General features: G+C 41.8%; 1 protein-coding gene across 2 annotated transcripts in view; it reads right to left on the bottom strand.

The window, feature by feature from the left end:
* Positions 1-8,225, bottom strand: part of ST6GALNAC5 (ST6 N-acetylgalactosaminide alpha-2,6-sialyltransferase 5) — a 187,706-nt gene extending 179,481 nt beyond the window's left edge. Inside the window, exons 1-2 of one of the 2 annotated variants that reach the window (XM_009211154.4) lie at positions 7,768-8,225; positions 6,710-6,949 (exon numbers count right to left, since the gene is read on the bottom strand). In XM_009211154.4, coding sequence (XP_009209418.2) covers positions 6,710-6,949; positions 7,768-7,782 — 255 coding nt within the window. In that variant the 5' untranslated portion in view covers positions 7,783-8,225. The remainder of the gene's footprint in view (positions 1-6,709; positions 6,950-7,767) is intronic. The other variant, XM_003892090.5, reaches the window with a different exon arrangement.
* Between the last annotated feature and the right edge of the window lie 10,250 nt (positions 8,226-18,475).

The raw sequence follows: 18,475 nt of genomic DNA, 5'->3' as shown, positions 1-18,475 counted from the left end.
TTATACAGTTGGCTAGGGTGACTGACCCAGACTATCAAGATGAAATCAGTCCACTGCTCCACAACAGAGGTAAGGAAGAGTATGCGTGGAATACAGGAGATCCATTAGGGTGTCCATTAGGGTATTATCATGCTTTGTGACTAAAGTCAATGGGAAACTACAACCGCCCAATCCAGGTAGGACTACAAATGACCCTTCAGGAATGAAGGTTTGGGTCACTCCACCAGGGAAAAAACCATGACCTGCTGAGGTACTTGCTGAAGGCAAAGGGAATACAGAATGGGTAGTAGAAGAAGGTAGTAATCATTGCTAGCTACTTGAGCAGCTGCAGAAATGAAGACTGTAATTGTCATGAGTATTCCCTCCTTCTGTTAAAAACACGTTTGTGCATGTATACACTTGTACTAAGAAAAGATCTTCATTTTATTTCCTTTTCCTTTATCGTGTGACATAAGATGTATTGACCACATATCAGCAGTTAAGTATTAACTTTATGTAATAGTATTTGGGTTGGTGGTTGGTGTGTTTCCAGTTGTGTGAAGGATAGCTATATTATGTTAAGCATTATTATGACCTCATTATTGTCTTTATTTGAAGATTATGTATGATCTCAGGAGATGTGTATGGGTTCAAGTTGACAAGGGGTGGACTTGTGATGGTTAATACTGAGTGTCAACTTGATTGGATTGAGGGATACAAAGTATTAATCCTGTGTGTCTGCATGATGTTGCCAAAAGGGATTAACATTTGAGTCAGTGCGCTGGGGAAAGCAGAGCCACCCTTAATCTGGTGGGCACCATCTAATCAGCTTCCAGGGAATATAAAGCAGACAGAAAAACGTGAAAAGGCGAGGTGGGCCTAGCCTCCCAGCCTACCTCTTTCTCCCATGCTGGACACTTCCTGCCCTTGAAAATTGGACTCCAAGTTCTTCAGTTTTGAGACTCAGACTGACTCTCCTCGCTCCTCAAGCTTACAGACAGCCTATTGTGGGAAGCTGTGATCGTGTAAGTTAATACTTAATAAACTCCCACGTGTGTGTGTGTGTGTGTGTGTGTTTGTGTATAAATACCCTATTAGCTCTATCTCCTTAGAGAACCCTGACTAATCCAATCAGTTATGAGATTTAGCTTGGTTAAGGTGGTCGCCATATGTTACAGAGACATTTAAGAAGGTTTAACTTCATGAGTGCAGAAGACCCTATGTCATGCCAAAGGAAAATCATAAAGAGACAAATTTTGAATTTAAAATCAATCCACTTTGAAGTTGCTTTGATATCCAATTTGTTCACTTATTATTCATTGGATATCCTGCACACACGCATGAACAGATATGAGGCTAATAAGGAGTGGAATATTAGTTTGAAAGCTTTGCAAACTTCTAAGGTAATAATATAATTTAACTCGTTTTATAGATGGAGAAAGATCACAGAAATTATCTTCTTTTTAGAGTCAGTGCCTTGAATTATTGCTTCCTGATTTCAAATTATTATTCATTGCTTGCCTTATTATTGAACTTTTCTTGCTTCTTTGTCTTTTCTCTGCAACTATTAGATCAAAGGTTCTTTGAGGGTAGGGACTGTGTTCTTCCTCAAGAATGCCCAATTTTGAAACTATTAGGCCTTCAACAAGTATTTACCAAGGGCTATGATGAGTTCAAAAACCTAGAAATGAATTAGCTGCAGAACTACACATTGTGATGATTAAAAACATTTCAAACAATGTTTCTCAAAGTTTAATGTGTGCAATATTTAAAAAGGAAGCTTGTTAAACATGGATACCTAAATCTCATTCCCAAAGATTCTTTTGTCTTTCCTCTTAAATCATTACCTCCTCTGCCTCCCCGTTATTAGAATTACTTTTGTGGGCAGAACAAATTTAGGAAAAATGAGACACACTAGGGTCTTGAGACTGCACTGATGATTCTTGTAGAGAAAAAATTTGACATAGGTAAGTAGGTCTGTTCTTCTCTCCTCCACCTTCACTTCCTTCTTTCTTTCCATACATACTTATTGTGCACCCATTAAACTTTAGATACTGATCTAGGTCCTGGAATTAAACTGTTCAACAAGATGTAAAAAGACACTGCTGTCACAGCACTTAGATTCCAGTTGGGGGAAGGGCAGAAAATAGACAAGTAAACTTTAAGATTATTTCAGATATTGTTAAGTGTTATAAGGAAAATAAAACAGGCTAATATGACAGAGAATGACTGTTGAAGAGGGGGCTAGTTAAAGAATGTGGTTCACAAGAAGATGACATGTGACCTGATGACTGAATGACCAGAAGAAATCAACCATGCAAAAGACTTGGGGAAGAGCTTTCCAGGAAGCGAGAAGAGCATGTGCAAAGGTCCTGAGGCAGAATGAATGTTCACAGATCAGCAGGAAAGCCAGCATACCTGGAATTTAAGAGTGAGCCAGGTCAAACTCATCTGCCATTTATAGGAGAATAGTGGTATCTTGAAATTATCCCGTGGGAAGCTGGAAAAATTATCCTGGCTGTCACATATTTAAGGAAGGTTAAGTATTTTAATAAATGTTATAAAACAATTTATCCTGTTAAAAGCAACTACATTATTGCAACTCCTCACCTGTGAAATAGTGTTCTTTTTCTGATTTTGGGGGTTTGATGCTTTGTGGTAACAGGGTTTCATTATTATTGGCAAATTACATTTTATAATACCTGAACATTGAAAATTAGCTCACTTTGAATTTCCTTGAGATTCAAATGATTTAGCATTCATTTCAGTCATTCATTCACAACTCAAATGTCATAATATACGGTCAAATACATTATGTAAACTTGCATTTGAGAATTTATACACTTTTCTAAAGGAGGAATACTCATCCCATAATTTCAAAATAAGTTAGATGGCATTTATCCAAATTCTGGTTTTGGATTATTATTTTTCAATTTTTGCACTGACTTGTCTTACCACTCCAACTGGATAGTTACCAGTTAATAGTAATAGTACTATTACAACTAAGCAATTTTGATTTGTCTGAATAACTGAGTGCCTAAAAAAGGAAAGAACCAAGGACAAGTATGTTATTGGTATGTGTAAAATCCATCCCTGGGGGATACTTCTGAAGCAAAGAGATAGCTGCTCAGCTGTAGACCCCCCTGATCACTGCCCTTTCATAAGCCATTTCAGTAAAGGGTAGCCTGGGTGATAGTGGGCCTTCTGTGATAAGAGTCTATCCTCTAGAAATGGGAATTAGCTCACAGTTTCATTTTACAGGGTCTACCAGATGGCAAATGACCTCGTCTACCCAAACGAGATCCGGACTGGAAACTGAACTGCATTCCAAGTTCCCTTCCACTCTGCTATAAGACTTGGAGCTTTCCTCTAAGGATTTCTTGATTTAATGTGTGTGTGTGTGTGTTAGCTTGGTTATACATCAGGCTGCAGTTCTAAATGCAGAAGTTTCCCAAAGCCATGAAAATTGGCTTCTTCAGTTGTACCTAAGCAGTCTTGTTATCATTGGCTTCCAAAAATCGGGACCAAGAGAGTAATGTTAGAATACAGCTATAGTACCTGAAGAGACAGACATGTAACACGAGGGAAATGAGTTGGTGGAACATTTGTGGGAAGAGGTCTGGGGAGAGGGATTGGGAAAGAAGAGAAAGACTCTAACAGAAAATGCCTTCATTATGACAAGAAACTCCATGTAGCCTTCATTTAGTGATACTGAAATTACAACTGCAGCTCACATAGTTTGTGAAAGAGGAAGTAGAGAATATGACCATGAAAAGTGATATTTTAAGCCTCAACACATGCTGCTCATCACTGACTTGACTTGCAGCATATCTTTCAACAAAAGCACATAGTGATTTAATCTCAACAGTAATTCAGTCTGCAGCCATATGAGACAAGACCATCATTGCAGACAGGCTGTAATTTGTGAAATTCAGGTGCTGGGGATTAGGACCACCTGTTGAATTTAATCTTGGAACTGTTAATGTTAACCACATCATGTAACTGAGCATAAACACTACATATTTATCAGTCTTTGGGGCCTCCAGCTATGGAGGTGTGAATATTTTCCTAAATAATATCTGTAACTCTCTCCAGACTGTGTAAATCAATGGCAGATAAAAAAGGCTGTTGGAATTCTGATTCAATATGCAGCAGCATATGGCTTGGTGGTCATCACATCCAGCATATTCCATCATTTTTCTGAGGCCTGATGTGAGGGTAAAAGAAAAATAAGCAATCTGAGTATCATCTGGCAATATAATAAGAATAGAAAAGCTTTCATTTCTTACTCTGTCCTGTGCTAATTGGAAAAAAAATTCCTAGCAATATTCTAACAAATGTCTTCCACCTTTGCCTTTGCAAGACTATAGAAAGATCTCAAATAAACCTAATTAAACAGCAACTTTTGGAGAGAATATAAACAACATTTTACATATGCACCTTCATATGACCATCCGTAAGGGAACTCTGCCCAATTTCCTGTCAGCTAAATAGTAGCAGTAAAGAGAATCAGTTAATGCATTCTGAGAAGTTTATATTTAGTTCAGTGGGACAATTGGGATAATGTCTAAACAGAAGACATAGACTTTAAGATATGCCTTTGTTCCTTTGCTTGTGGTGACGTGAACTCCCTCAAAACATTTGGGTATAGAATTTTGTGAAATGTTGGTGTTCCATGAAATAATTTCATTGATATTCATATTTATCTCCAAAGACCTTCTTCTACTAGGAATTCCAATGACTGTCACACAATATTTATCATTCATATAGCACTTCACAATTTGTAAAACCCTTTTACTGCATATCATTTCAATTTCCCATGTAGAGTATCAACATCCCCCCCACCAAATAGAAAAGGACGGTTCTTTGTTTCAGTAAAATAAGGCTCTGATAAACAAAAATTGAAATCAAATATATTTGTGTCAATAAACATTGTTTTGAACATAAACCTTAGGGTATTATACTTTGCATTAAGCTATCAATATTGTTAGCTGGTGTCTGTCCAGCAGAAGAACACAAGAAGAAAAGTATGAGAAATCTCTTCCCAAAAGCTGATCAAAACTTTCAGCAAATTTACCTTTTGATGCTGCCATTAATCAAAGCTTCTCAAGTGTTAGATAGTAATTTCCACCAAACAATAGCCATGGAAATCCATGAGCTCAATATATCCATCATACACCAGTTACACATAAACACCACAGCCATCCACAGTCAGAAGCTAATGTCTAAACTTTCCTAGAACTCCAGCCCTTATTGGTTGCTTCCACATGCAGATACGAAGCATATAATCAATCAACAACTAAGAGAGGAAACGAAAGCCGTAACTGTAAAATTGATAGCCATCTACTTTTGGATTTTAAGTCTACTAACACCCCCAACCCCTGCTCCTGCCACAAAAATAAGTAAATAAATAAATAAATAAATAAATAATCGCTTCCTGATGAAATTGATTCCTCCTTTTTTACTTCCCTGAATTCTTCCCATTGCAAAATTCCACTTTTTAAAGCAGCTTTCCTTGATCTTTCCAGGGAAGTCATCGTTCTCATTTTTGCACGCCTACAGTACTGTTCATCTCTAGCATTTATTATACATTTTTATCTATCGGTTTATCTATCTACACACATTTCATAGTACATTGTTTTGTCCTCAGGTATTTAAAGATCTGTAAGACTGGGTCCTGCCTTAAATTCTTTTATACCTTTCAAATCCTTAGCATTATGCATTGAACAAGTGTGTGGCAATATTTCGAACGCCACTTTTAAAAAGTTTGGCTTTTTCACATGGTTAGAGCGACCTTTTCACACAAAAGGAGTATCTCCTATATATTACTTCGGTTCACAACCATAAAATTTAGTAAAATAAAAGGAATAATTGGGAGATTTCAAGAAATCCTCTAGCTTTATAAAGCTGAGTGGAATTGTGTATTAATAAAAACATATGAGCAACTTCAAATAATGAGGGATACATTTAAACTGTATTAAAATATCTTCAGAATCAGCAAACTTGATTAGGATTCTCCCAGAGGCTTCACACACTGAAACCAGATATTTATTATTCCAGGGAAAGGAGGCTCAATTTTAAAAGATTCATCGTATTAATTATTAGCCACGCCATCCAGCAGCTTCCCGGAAGGCAGAGGAAGACAGGCTCACAACGATGAGTTTCAAACCAATGGAAGCTGAGTTTGTGCCTCAAGTCTTCCATGCGTGCCTGGGCACCGCTCCCCAGGGCTGAGAGAATTCAGCCCAAAGCAATGCGCTGGAGAGATCAGAGGGGAACGTTGGATCCTGAGCAGTGGCCGCGGGCTGGCTGCGCTCACCCTCCGGTTCCGGGTCAGAGGAACGCTCAGGCTGGTACCCGCGTCATCCCCAGTTTCCTCCCACCTGGGAGTGACTCGGCAGCCAAACCCGAGGCTTCAGGAACCGGACCTCCATCCACAGCTGCAATTCTGGGGATGAGGGAGTTCTAGTTCCAGGGCCGATTTCTGCTGGGAAATTAGACTTTGGGGTCCACTCACCTCACCCCTATTTTCTACAAAACTTTGTGTCTTTCTCTAAATAAGAATTCATACCAAGTTGGAACTAGCCCACCCTACCCCAGCAGGTCCACTCCCCTCCAGCCAGCGAACGGCACCTACTCACAGCGCCTCCCAGCCCCGGGAAAGGGGGAAGGCTCAGGTGTGCGGGATCCCCAGGCTGAGTGGCGAGCGGGCTGGCGGGCATGCTGTCACCTTGTGGTCCGCCACGCCGAGGTATCCGTCCAGTGGCCGCGGTCCCGCGGGGACGCCGGGGCGCGGCTGGGGGCTGCTCTCCGCCGCCGGCAGCGAGCTGCCGGTGGCCGACGCCTGCTGCTGCTGTTGTTGCTGCTGCTGCTGCGGGGGCCGCTCCTTCTGGCCGCCGAGGCTGCTGTACACGAGCAACAAGCTGGTGCACATGGTGGTGAGCGCTAAACACACTGCTAGACCATGGCGCTGCGGGCGGGCGGGAGAGAGGAGAGGAGAGGGGCTGAGTGCAGACAACGGAGGAGCGCGCCCAGCGGGGACACCTGCGCGGTGGTCACACTAGTGGGGGAGATTTGGCGCGGGGGACGGCCTGGGCCCCAGCCCCGCCGCACGCAACTGGGACAGAGAAAGCACCGTCCCCTTGCGTACCGCAAGGGATGCTCCGGGCGCGTCGCTGCTTTCGGCCGCCGCCGCCCAGATCTCTCGGTAGAGGGCAGGTGGTGTACGGCCCCAGGCTAAGGGAGGGAGCGCGCCGGGGCCGAGGGCAGGGGTGGGTTTGCACTTTGTGGAAGGGTCCGTCTGCCTTAGCCACCCCAGCCAAGCTGCTGGAATCTTGAGTCCTTAACACCTCTCCTTTCCTGGGGCCCTGGGGCTCTCCCTTGGCGATCCTTGCAAGTTTGAAATCCAAGAAAACGAAGAAAGTCTGCAAAGGTCCCTCCTCCCTGTCCCTCTTAGTTTTTGGCAGGCTGCTGCTTTTGGGCACCCCCATCCCTGGAGCAATCTGCCCACTCCTCCATCGCACCTGCAGCTCTCTACCACCCCCTCGGACCTCTCGCCGGAGATCTAGGAGGCGAGGCAACCCGGGTTCCCATCCTGGCTCTGGGATTCCGAGCCAGGCAGAGCTGGAGAATCGGGAGGGAACGCGGAGCGGGTAGAAAGTTGTCCCTTTGTAACAGACGACCTCGCGGCCCAGGGTTAGGCGTCCCGGAGTCTCCCCGGGGCGTCCAGCGGACCCTGAGCCCGGGGATCCCCCTCTTTGCCCAGTGGAGTTGCCACAACTGACTCACCATCAGGGTCTTCATTTTGGGCACCTCTTTTGTGCAGAATCCTCAGGCTCGCGTGTCCGGGGTCACTTTTTCCTGGAGGGTTTCCATGATGGGTGATGGGGCGGAGGCGGCTCTGATTTTTGCCCAGCAGCCGCCCGCGGCAGATCGCGCGCGGGAGCCGCGGGACCCGGGAAGCGCCGCTGTTGCAGAGATTAGAGACAGAATTAAAACTGAACCGGACCCTCGTAGTCTCTCAGTGATCTACACAACTGCCGCCTGCCGCCGCCTGCTGGGTCCTAAAGACCTCTGCATCCCCCTCCCCGCCCCCAAATAACAATCTGAAATTTTCAGTAGTGAGATTTCTGGACAGAGAGAGTTAACCGAGCCAGTGTACCCACTTCTTGGTCCGCGGGCTTATTTATCTTTAAAGAAGTCATCAAGTAATAAAGAAGAAGAACCTGATTGGATTCTGAACGTGATAGCCATTTGAAAATTTGCAAACTAAATTTTCTGTTTTGCGATGTTGATAAAAACAAGTCAGTCTGCCAGATGTCAACAACTCTATAGCGTTTGCATTTATGTTCGTAGCATACAGAAATCTATAATGAAATTATTTTTCTTAAAAAATTATTTATTATTACGTTTTTCAATTGCTCGCTTTATAATTTTCTCTTCCCTCTTATTTTTACTTTATCAGATCCAGTTATTCTCATGGAATCTTTAGCTCACAATATTTCGTCTCAAGTGTTTCATTTATTATTTTCATTAAATATTGCCATTTATATTTCTGCCTGACTTTTGAGGTTCCTAGTGTTCATCTAAATGATCTTAAAGTTTTAAAAACATTCAGCATGTCACAGCTACATGATTAACTTGACCTGTAGATTCTTCCTAATTTGGATGAAGAATTTCTGTCTGCTAGAGATAAAACTGCGTATGGCTTATTTCCTAATCCTAAGGTCTTTGGTGCTTTCCGTTGTTCTACTGTACTGACGGCACATAATTTCACATTCAGGACTTCAATTAAAATTAAAAGAACATAATTATTGTCTTATGTTGGGAAATTCACATCAATAGCTTGTTTTAAGGATGCTCTCTCCTCTGCATTGAATTACAAATGGCATTTGTTAAACGTCTAATTTACCTAAAAACGTATTTCTTGTGAAATTGCTCAGTGAAAATAGTTGTCTTAATGTATTACTTAACACCTCACCTGTAGCAGTGTAATGTTAAAGATTACATTAAAATGGAAATGATCAGCAGGCCTACTGAACCATGGGCACAATAAGAGCTTTCTCAAGGCCAAAAAAGGCATTACAATCCATTTTTAATCTTCCCTAATCTATTGCTGGACTGATGATACAACAGGAACTATTTTTACCTTATGAGGCATCCTTCCATACTTAGTATTAAGAAAGTTAAAATTATTGGTGCAATAATGAATATCAGAGCAACGTGTTTGGGAGAGGGCAAGAAAGCACATAATTTAGCCTTTCAAGGAAAAGCAAAATAGGAAGCACTGTCCAACATTGCCAGCCTTGAAGCTATTTATTCAGTTTGTGCTTTAGGCATGAATAGTATCAGTTGTTAGGGCAGGAAAAGCAGCAGCCAGAGGAGAATCTTATCAGGTCTTGGCAATTCTTTATTGTATGGTTGCACTTGACACTCAAATTAATGAAACAAAGGACCAACTTGATGAATCATTGGAAGCAGATTATCTGTGTTTCTCCAGGGATCCTTTTAGATGCTATTAGAAGCAGCTCCTGCATTTTTCAGGATTATTCCCTCTCCATCTAGCAAGTTGCCCAGTGACTGATAAAACAATTCTAATATATTTTGCCATGCCAAACAGAGGCATCATGTTTATGATTTAAGTTCATGGCGGCATGTTGGACATCTGTTACACTGTATGTCTGACCAAATTCATTAAGCTTATGGGTTTTTTTCCCCTCCTGGGATAGCAGTTAGCTAGTTGCTAAATCTACTTATGAAATGGCCAGAGTAAATTTAAAAATGTAATTCAGAGCTTGATTTGAAAGATTTCAAGGTCTTGGCTTTTACATATTTGATTAGATTAATGCGGCTGTTTTAGGCATTCTGGCTTGAGAGCCAGATGGACAAGATAGGGTGAGGGAAGCGAGATAAAGAAAACAAGTCATAGAATTTACTTCAATTTGATGATCACTAATGATCGCCTGTTATTTGGTGATTCTGTATTAGAGAATACAGTGGTGAATAAGACAGACCTTCTCCTCTAAGAGCTTACAGCCTAATATGTGTGTGTGTATGCACGTGTGTTGAGACGAGTTCATGAATAGGCAATAAAAGGCAGAGTACTATAGAGTCAACACAAATTTATCAAGCACTTCCTATGTTAAGCACTTACTCTGTTGAGTACCTACTATGTGCCAGGCATTGGTGATACCTGGATCAATAGACCACATGCTATCCTCATAGTCTATTCCCAGATAAGTGCTTAGAATCTTTCTGTTACAACCTTTAGAAACAGTCAACATACCTGATTTGTTTTTCAACTTCTAAATGCCTGCTTATGTAAGGTCTGAGGGCTTTGTTATTTCAAGGGCATCTACCTATGTTTATGTACCTTTATATGCACCTTTAAGTTAATCATTTGAATAGCTACACAGAGTAGAAAACAGGCAGCATTCACAAACACTTGACTGACTTGGAGACAAGTGGACAAGTAGACAAGTCAGTGAAGCTTTTTAGTTCATCTAACTTGCACAGTTCAATACAAAGTGAGTTGAGAAATCACAATTTGTTTCTCAAAATCCAGATAGCTGAGATGGATTTCTCACCATTTAAAATTTTGCCACATTTCTGCCTCTGGTGCCATCACATCCAATCAAATAGCTTCTTCCTTTTGAAAAAAGGAAAAAAAGAAAGGAAAAGAAATTGAGTGTTCTGCAACGTAGGTTATGTGATAAAATGAAGGTGAGAATTGATGAAACAAGGCATGTCATAGGGCGATGAGACAGCAGGTGGAATCTGTGCTCAGAGGGAACACCAGCCTGTGCTCACGCCACAAAAGGCAGCAAGAAGCTACCAAAGGAGGAAGAAAGACAGACTGCTGGAAATCCACGAGATCTGCCCACGATTCCTAAAATTCCTAAGTGACTTCTCAATTTAGAAACAAACGTTTCAAACATTTCAAAGATGGATTAAAACCAGAAAACAACATAATGAACTGCATTTGAGATACAATTACTTTCCACATTATGATCTCAAAGAAAAAGAAGAAAGTTTTACTACATGCAACAAGAACAAAAATTTTAATAATGGTGGAAAGTTCCCATTGGACAAACTTGATACTTGTCCATTTATGTTTGCAGTTTCCTTAGCTCTCTTCATTTTATAGGCTAAGCCTAGTGGTTCCATCGGTTGAGAATAAGCTCCTGGAATCAGGCTGTGAGGACCCAGATTCTGACTTTACCATTTTTCAGCTCTGTGATCTAGGGTATGTTACTTTGCAGGGATGTACTTTCCACATCTGCAAAATAGCACCCACCACAAAGCATTGTTGTGAAGGTTAAACAAGGTACTACAAGTGAAACGTCTTGAGCAACACTAATAAATTGTTAATAGCATTTTATATTTATGATTAATAAACTGAGCTTGAAGGCAAAACAGCAGAGCTTGACTTTTACTTCTAATTGCTGTATGACCTTGAGCAAGGGACTGTCAATATATCCATAAAATGGATATAACAAAGCCTATATCACAAATCGTTAGAGGGCTTATTAAGATATTGTGTATGTAACTGCTTTGTAAACTGTGAAGCCCTGCATAAACTAAGGTAATAGTAACTCATTCATTAATTCAACAAATATCAATTGAGCATCTACTGTGTGCCAGGTATTATTCTAGGTCATGGAGATATGAACAAGACACAGACAGACTCTGCCTCATCAGGTTTATATTTAAGCAAGGATGATAAACTAATACAATAGGACCAGGCATGGTGGCTCACACCTGTAATCCCAACACTTTGGGAAGCCGACGTGGGAGAATTGCTTGAGCCCAGGAGTTCGAGACCAGCCTGGGCAACATGGTGAGACACTGTTTCTACAAAAAAATACAAAGATTAGCTGGGCATGGTGGTGCATGCCTGTAGTCCCAGCTACTTGGGAGGATAAGGTGGGAGGACTGCTTGAGTCTGGGAGGTCGAGGCTGAAGTCAGGCATGATTGTGCCACTGCACTCCAGCCTGGCTGACAGAGCAAGACCCTGTGTCAAGAAAAAAAAGAATGTCAGATGCTAGGAAGAAAAGCAGGGGAAAAGTTAGAGATTGAAGTGTAGGAGTTGTTGTAGCTAGGATGGCAACAATTGAGCAGATAAATGAGTGAAGTGAAGGAGTTAGCCATGAGGCTATCTGGAGGAAGGTCATCCCATGCAAAGGGAACATCATGTGCAAAGACCACGAGGCAAGAGATAGCTTGCCTAAGACCTTGCTTGGCATGTTGAAGAGATAGCAAGGGGGCTAGTGAGGCTGGAATAAAGGGAGCCAGAGAGTGGTAGAGGAGGATGGCAGAGAGGCAGTCTGGAACCAGATCATCTAGGACCTTTTCAGCCATGAAATAGATGGTGTGAAGGAAACCCACTGGAGGGATTAAGGCAGGTAAAGATTATGGATCCGTAATGCCTTGGAAAGGTCACCTGACTGCTGTGCTGAGAATAGCTTTTGGAGAAGGGAGAGTGGAAGCAGGGAGATCAGTTTAGGCTATTGCAATGGTCTAGGTGAAATGAGGTCATAGAACTTTAACAAGTGACTGAATTCAAGATTTGCTGATTACTGGGTATGAGATACTATAATAGAAGTAGAGAGGAGGGAAGGAAAACTGTAAGACTTGTGGACTGGGCAGCTGGAGAATGGAGCTGTTATTTCCAATATGGGGAACACTGTGAGAGAAGAAGGTTTAGAGGCTGTGGAGGGAGAATTTGGATGTAGACACAATCAGTGTGAGATGTCACAGGCACTTGCAGTTCAGCATGATGTTGGGCTTAGAGATGTGAACTGAGTATCACAAGTAGGAATGGATGAGATCACCTAGGAATGAGCCACAGAACAGAAGAGGTCACAGGCCTGAGTCTTGAGAGTTGTAAATTTGAGTTGCCAAGAAAAGGAGGAATCTTAGTAACCACGGTACTGAAAAACAACAAATGACTATCAGAACTTGATTTGATTTAGGTGGCTGATTATTTTCATTTTTTTTTTTTTTTTTTTTTTTTGAGACGGAGTCTCGCGCTGTGTCACCCAGGCTGGAGTGCAGTGGCGCGATCTCGGCTCACTGCAAGCTCCGCCTCCCAGGTTCACGCCATTCTCCTGCCTCAGCCTCCGAGTAGCTGGGACTACAGGCGCCTGCCACCATGATCCGCTAGTTTTTTTTTGTATTTTTAGTAGAGACGGGGTTTCACCATGTTAGCCAGGATGGTCTCGATCTCCTGACCTCGTGATCCACCCGCCTTGGCCTCCCAAAGTGCTGGGATTACAGGCTTGAGCCACCGCGCCCGGCCGATTATTTTCATTTTTAATGGATTTTTCCATGCCAACACAGTCATTTATGTTCTCAAAGCACTTTTCAAATTTTATTATTGCACCAAGCATATTTAGTCATATCTATTTACATGTTTATTGTTCATCCTCTCTTCTAGACTATAAATTTTCTATGTCTTATTACTGTTTATATCCACCAAGCCTGGCACATAACTGAGGATAATAATATTAATCACTAACATTTAGTTAGCCCTTACTATGCACCAGCACTATTCTAAGAACTTTGCATATATCAACTTATTTAGTCCCTACAACAACCTCATGAGGTAGGTACTATTACTATTCCCATTTCACAAATGAATGAACTGAAAATCAAAGAGTCATTTGTTCAAAGTCACCAAGATAGTAGATGGTAGTGTTTGGGTAAATAAACATTTGATAAAACAAATACATTTTTTTGGTTAAAGAATGAATGAATAAGCCAGGCATGGTGACTCACACCTGTAATTACAGCACTTTGAGAAGCTGAGGCAGATGGATAGCTTGAGCAAAGGAGTTCAAGACCAGCCTGGGCAACAAGGCAAAACCCCATCTCTACAAGAAATACAAAAATTAGCCAAGCATGGTGGTCTGCATCTGTATTTCCAGCTAGGGAGGCTGAAGTGGGAGGATCACCTGAGCTATGGGCGGTCAAGGCTGTGGTGAGCCAAAATCAGGCCACTGCACTCCAGGCTGGGCAACAGAGTGAGACCTTATCTCAGCAACAATGCAACAACAACAAAAGAATGAATAGAAACTTTGTGAGAGTTCCAATAGCCAAGTTCTTCTATTGAACCCTAAATTGGTCTGATTTACAAGAATATTGTATGGATAGTTAAAATCCAATCTTTAGATAGTATAACCAAAGGCATCATTTTGTGAGGTACTTTTTTTGCTAGTTTTATTTTTTAAGATCTATACATACAATAAAATGTTCAGAATTTAAGTGTATGGTTTGATGTGTTTTGACAAAATTATGCATTTTTAACTACCACCACTGTCAAGATATAGATCATTTCTGCCACTCCAGAGAATACTTTTATACTTCCTAGGAGTCATACTACCCCTAACCAAAAAGCAAACATGGAGACCTTGTTTTGAGTTTTATCTTCCTATTCTGTAAGTTAATATAGATGACATCATACAGCATATACCTTTTATTCTGACTTATTTTACTTAGCATAACATTTTCGAGATTTATCCATGTTGTTGAGTGTATTAATATCTTATTCCTTTTTATTGTTGAGTACTATTCTATTGTGTGACTGTAGCAATATTTTAAAAACATCTTTCCTCCCGTTAATGAACATTTAGTTTGTTTCCAGTTTGGGGTGCTTACGAGCAAAGCTATTAACTTAAGAGTGGAGTGGTTGTATTATATGATACGTGTCTAGTCAACTTTAGAAGGCTATCAGACAATTTTCCATAGCGGTTGTACCATTTTATATTTCCACTTGCAATGTATGAGAGTTCTAGATAGTTCCACATCCTTGTCAAGCCCTCGATGTGGTCAATCTTTCTAGTGTCCTTTGCCTTTCAAAAGGTTTATACAGTTTTCAAGATAAAGACCCAAATCTTGGCCAAGCGCAGTGGCTCACGCCTGTAATCCCAGCACTTTGGGAGGCCGAGGCGGGCGGATCACGAGGTCAGGAGACGGAGACCATCCTGGCTAACACAGTGAAACCCCATCTCTACTGAAAATACAAAAAATTAGCCGGGTATGGTGGCGGGAGCCTGTAGTCCCAGTTACTTGGGAGGCTGAGGCAGGAGAATGGCGTGAACCTGGGAGGCAGAGCTTGCAGTGAGCCAGGATTGCGCCACTGTACTCCAGCCTGGGCAACAGAGTGAGATTCTGTCTCAAAAACAAACAAATAAACAAACAAAAACCCAAAGCTTTGCTTAGTACACAGGATCCTTACTGACATTGCACTCACCATTCCCTTTCAATCTCACCTCCTAATTTCTGCACAAGAACCCTTGGAACTACTCATGAAAACTGCTCTTTTAATTCACAGTCTTTACACTAATCGAGTCTTTTAAGGAGTCCCTCCACCCCTCCACCTCCTCCTCTTTCCTTATGTCTCCATCTGCGCCCTCCACCAGCCTCCCTTACTTCCTCAACTTCCAGTAGGATAGTGGTGCTCCTCTTTTATGCTTCCATAATTTGGTTAAGAGCACAAGCTTGTATCATGCAGATCAGGTTTGGCCCAGCCTCTCACACTTAACTCCCATACCACCAAGAGAAGCCACTGATTTCTTTGTTCTCAATTTCCTCATTTGTAACAGGCTGGTCATTAAACCTTTCTAGCAAAGTGGTTGTATAGACAAAATATACTGATGTACATAAAGTGTTCCTCACCCTTTTGGGTATACAGAAGGGTCCATCTGAAGGTAGGTTTTTCATGAGGGACTGCTTGTTTGGTATAAAGGGAGGCACATTCGTCTTTCAAATGTTTATTGAGCTTATAATAAAAAATAAGAGTTAATATGAACTGTGTGCCTGCTGTTGTGCTCAATACACGCAGAAGCTTATTTCACCCTCACCATCACTGTCTGAGGCAGGTAATGGTGTCACCTCCATCTTACCAACAAAGAAACTGAGATATAGAGAAGTGAGGCCATTTGCCCAAGGTCACATGGCTAGAACGTGACAGATCAAGATTTGACTAGGTCTGTGTCACTGCGGAGCCTTCTCTCGCAAACTCCACATTCCACACTCCACTGTTTCCAAAATGTTCTGACCTTAGGCTAAGTCCTCCTCTAAATACCGGGGATGTGAGGAAGAGAAAGACAGCCCTCCCTGCGGAAGACAAACCCATATGCAGATAGTTCTTTCTGGCTGTTGTTCAGTTTTTATTTTAAGTTCCAGGTACATGTGCGGGATGCACAGGTTTGTTACATAGGTAAACCTGGGCCATGGTGGTTTGCTGCACAGATCAACCCATCACCTAGGTATTAAGCCCACATAAGCAGATAGTTCTAACCCAATATGCTAAGTGTAAAGATTGAGTTACAAACCAAGAAGTGGAAGGGGCACAGAAGAGGGACACGTAGCCATGTGAGAGAGGTTCAGATATAAATTTTGGCAGAAGAGAAATGCTCAGCTGGTTTTTAAGGAACACCAGAAGCAGGCCAGGAGAAGTCAGTGTTTCCAGGCAGGGGGGGCAGCATAAACAAAGGCATGGAACCTCGTGATACGTGCTGGAAACAGACAAGCACTTCATGAGTGAGGCAGGGAGTTGTCAGAGCCAAGATGGTTCTGTACAGTTGCGCAGGTTGTGCAGTGCCTGAGGATGTACATCTAAATGGGCATCACTCATCATACATGTTGTAGATTTGTGTATTTATTCTGTCAGTTTCCTTGAAGATGACACTTAAGCATTTTGCTTTACCAGATATCAGTGTCACAACAATTTTCCAGTAGATAAAAGTAAAGTGTTGCAAGTAACAGGGACCTATATAAATATGCATAAAAGTATTATTTGGGCTAGGAGTAGTCTGCTCAGAATTGCTTTCTAGGTGAATGTCACTGCAGATAGATAGTGAGAAGGATGGATTTGTTGGGGGGAGGAGTGGAGTCAGAGAGCAATAGGAGACTGTTGTAGAAATTCAAGTGAGAGATGAAGGCTTCAGCCAGAGCAGTGTTGGCTTGGGATGGATTTGAGAAATTCTTAGGCAGGTATTATGTTACAATGGCTAAAGTGGATTAAATCCTAACTTTGTGAAGAGGATTTATAAATACAAAGCGTGCTTTTTTCCATGCAAAATGGTGTGTATAATTCTGGTCACATTTCAGAATGATACAGGATAAGAAGAAAAAATGGCTTACATCTTATCTTAGTTTGAGTTCTCTCAGAAGCATACCCTAGGATAAGGATCCATATGGAGTAATATTTGGCAGGTGAAAGAAACCCCATTGGGAGAGTAGGGGAGTGGCACAGGAAGGGAAGGCGGCCAATACATGCTGCATTATCAAGCAAGTTACTACTATAGGCAACTGGAGCTCAGTCCTGCTGGGAACCTCCTGGCAGCCAGTGTGGAACTCAGGCCTCAGTTTTCCACCTGAGGGGTGAGGGAGTCGTGATATTTATTTGGTTAAGGACTGCTCTGGGCATGGGGCTGTGGGCGTTGATTCCTTGGCAGCACAGGTGGAAAAGCAGGTGGGTCCTGGAGGCTGGAAAAATCCCTCCGGCAGACATGCAGGTGCTGGAAGTTTGAAGTCCCCAGTTTGCACTGAAGTGGTAAAGGCACAGGGATGAGGGCGGGGCATCAACAGCATCTGCTGCACATGGAAATTGCTCTGTAAAGTTCTCAAAGGAATCAAATTCATTTTGTCACTCGAACCTCCCAATAACCTTGTGAAGTAGAAAAATGGGTGGTTTCCAACTAAGGCTGTGTATCTCTTATTAATGGTCAGTTCCTCCTCCCTCCACAGCTGCTGCTCCAAATAGAGATATCTCTTGTCACAGCCCTTCTTTTTCTCATTACTGATTTGTTTAGATGCCTGTCTCCTGATCTAGATTGTGAGCAGTTGCATTTAGAAATTTTTTTAATTACTCATCATTGTTTTCCAGTGCCTCGCAAAAAGTAGGTGCTTAGAAAATGTGATTGTGAATGAACAACTAAATGATTATTATCGTCATCACCATTTTAACTTTTTTTTTTTTTAAACTTAGGACTGAGATTGCTAAGCAACGTATCCAAAGTTACCCACCCGATTAGTGGCATCAGGGCTTGAACTCAGCTCTTCCACCTTCTTCTTGAAAGTATGGGGATTCATCAACCCCAATGGCATATTAAATGTGGCATATATGAGGTCAGGTCAACAACTATGAAGGAAGACCAGGACACTTCAGAAAGGGGAGCTGCTTTTCACATTGGGAATAGATATTGCATTTTATTATTTATAGTATCTCAAAGTAAAATGGGGAAAGATAAATAGGGGCAAATACTGTGACTCTCCCTAAAAGAAAACAGATATTTCCTCCAAATATTAAAGAAAAGGGACCATCCCTGCAGGACCCAATGTAACAATCTGAAGCTGAATGAGAAGCTGTGCTGTCAACTCCCTGCGCTCCTGGCTAACCAAGAGAGTCAAGGGTGATGATGGCACACATTGAGGAAGGCAGGCTCTTTTGTGCTTTTAGTAGAGCATGCAACATAAGGGGTAGCAGCT

The sequence above is a fragment of the Papio anubis genome, chromosome 1 (assembly GCF_008728515.1).
Source record: "Papio anubis isolate 15944 chromosome 1, Panubis1.0, whole genome shotgun sequence".
NCBI lineage: Eukaryota > Metazoa > Chordata > Mammalia > Primates > Cercopithecidae > Papio > Papio anubis.
This window is presented reverse-complemented; position numbering and strand designations above follow the sequence as displayed.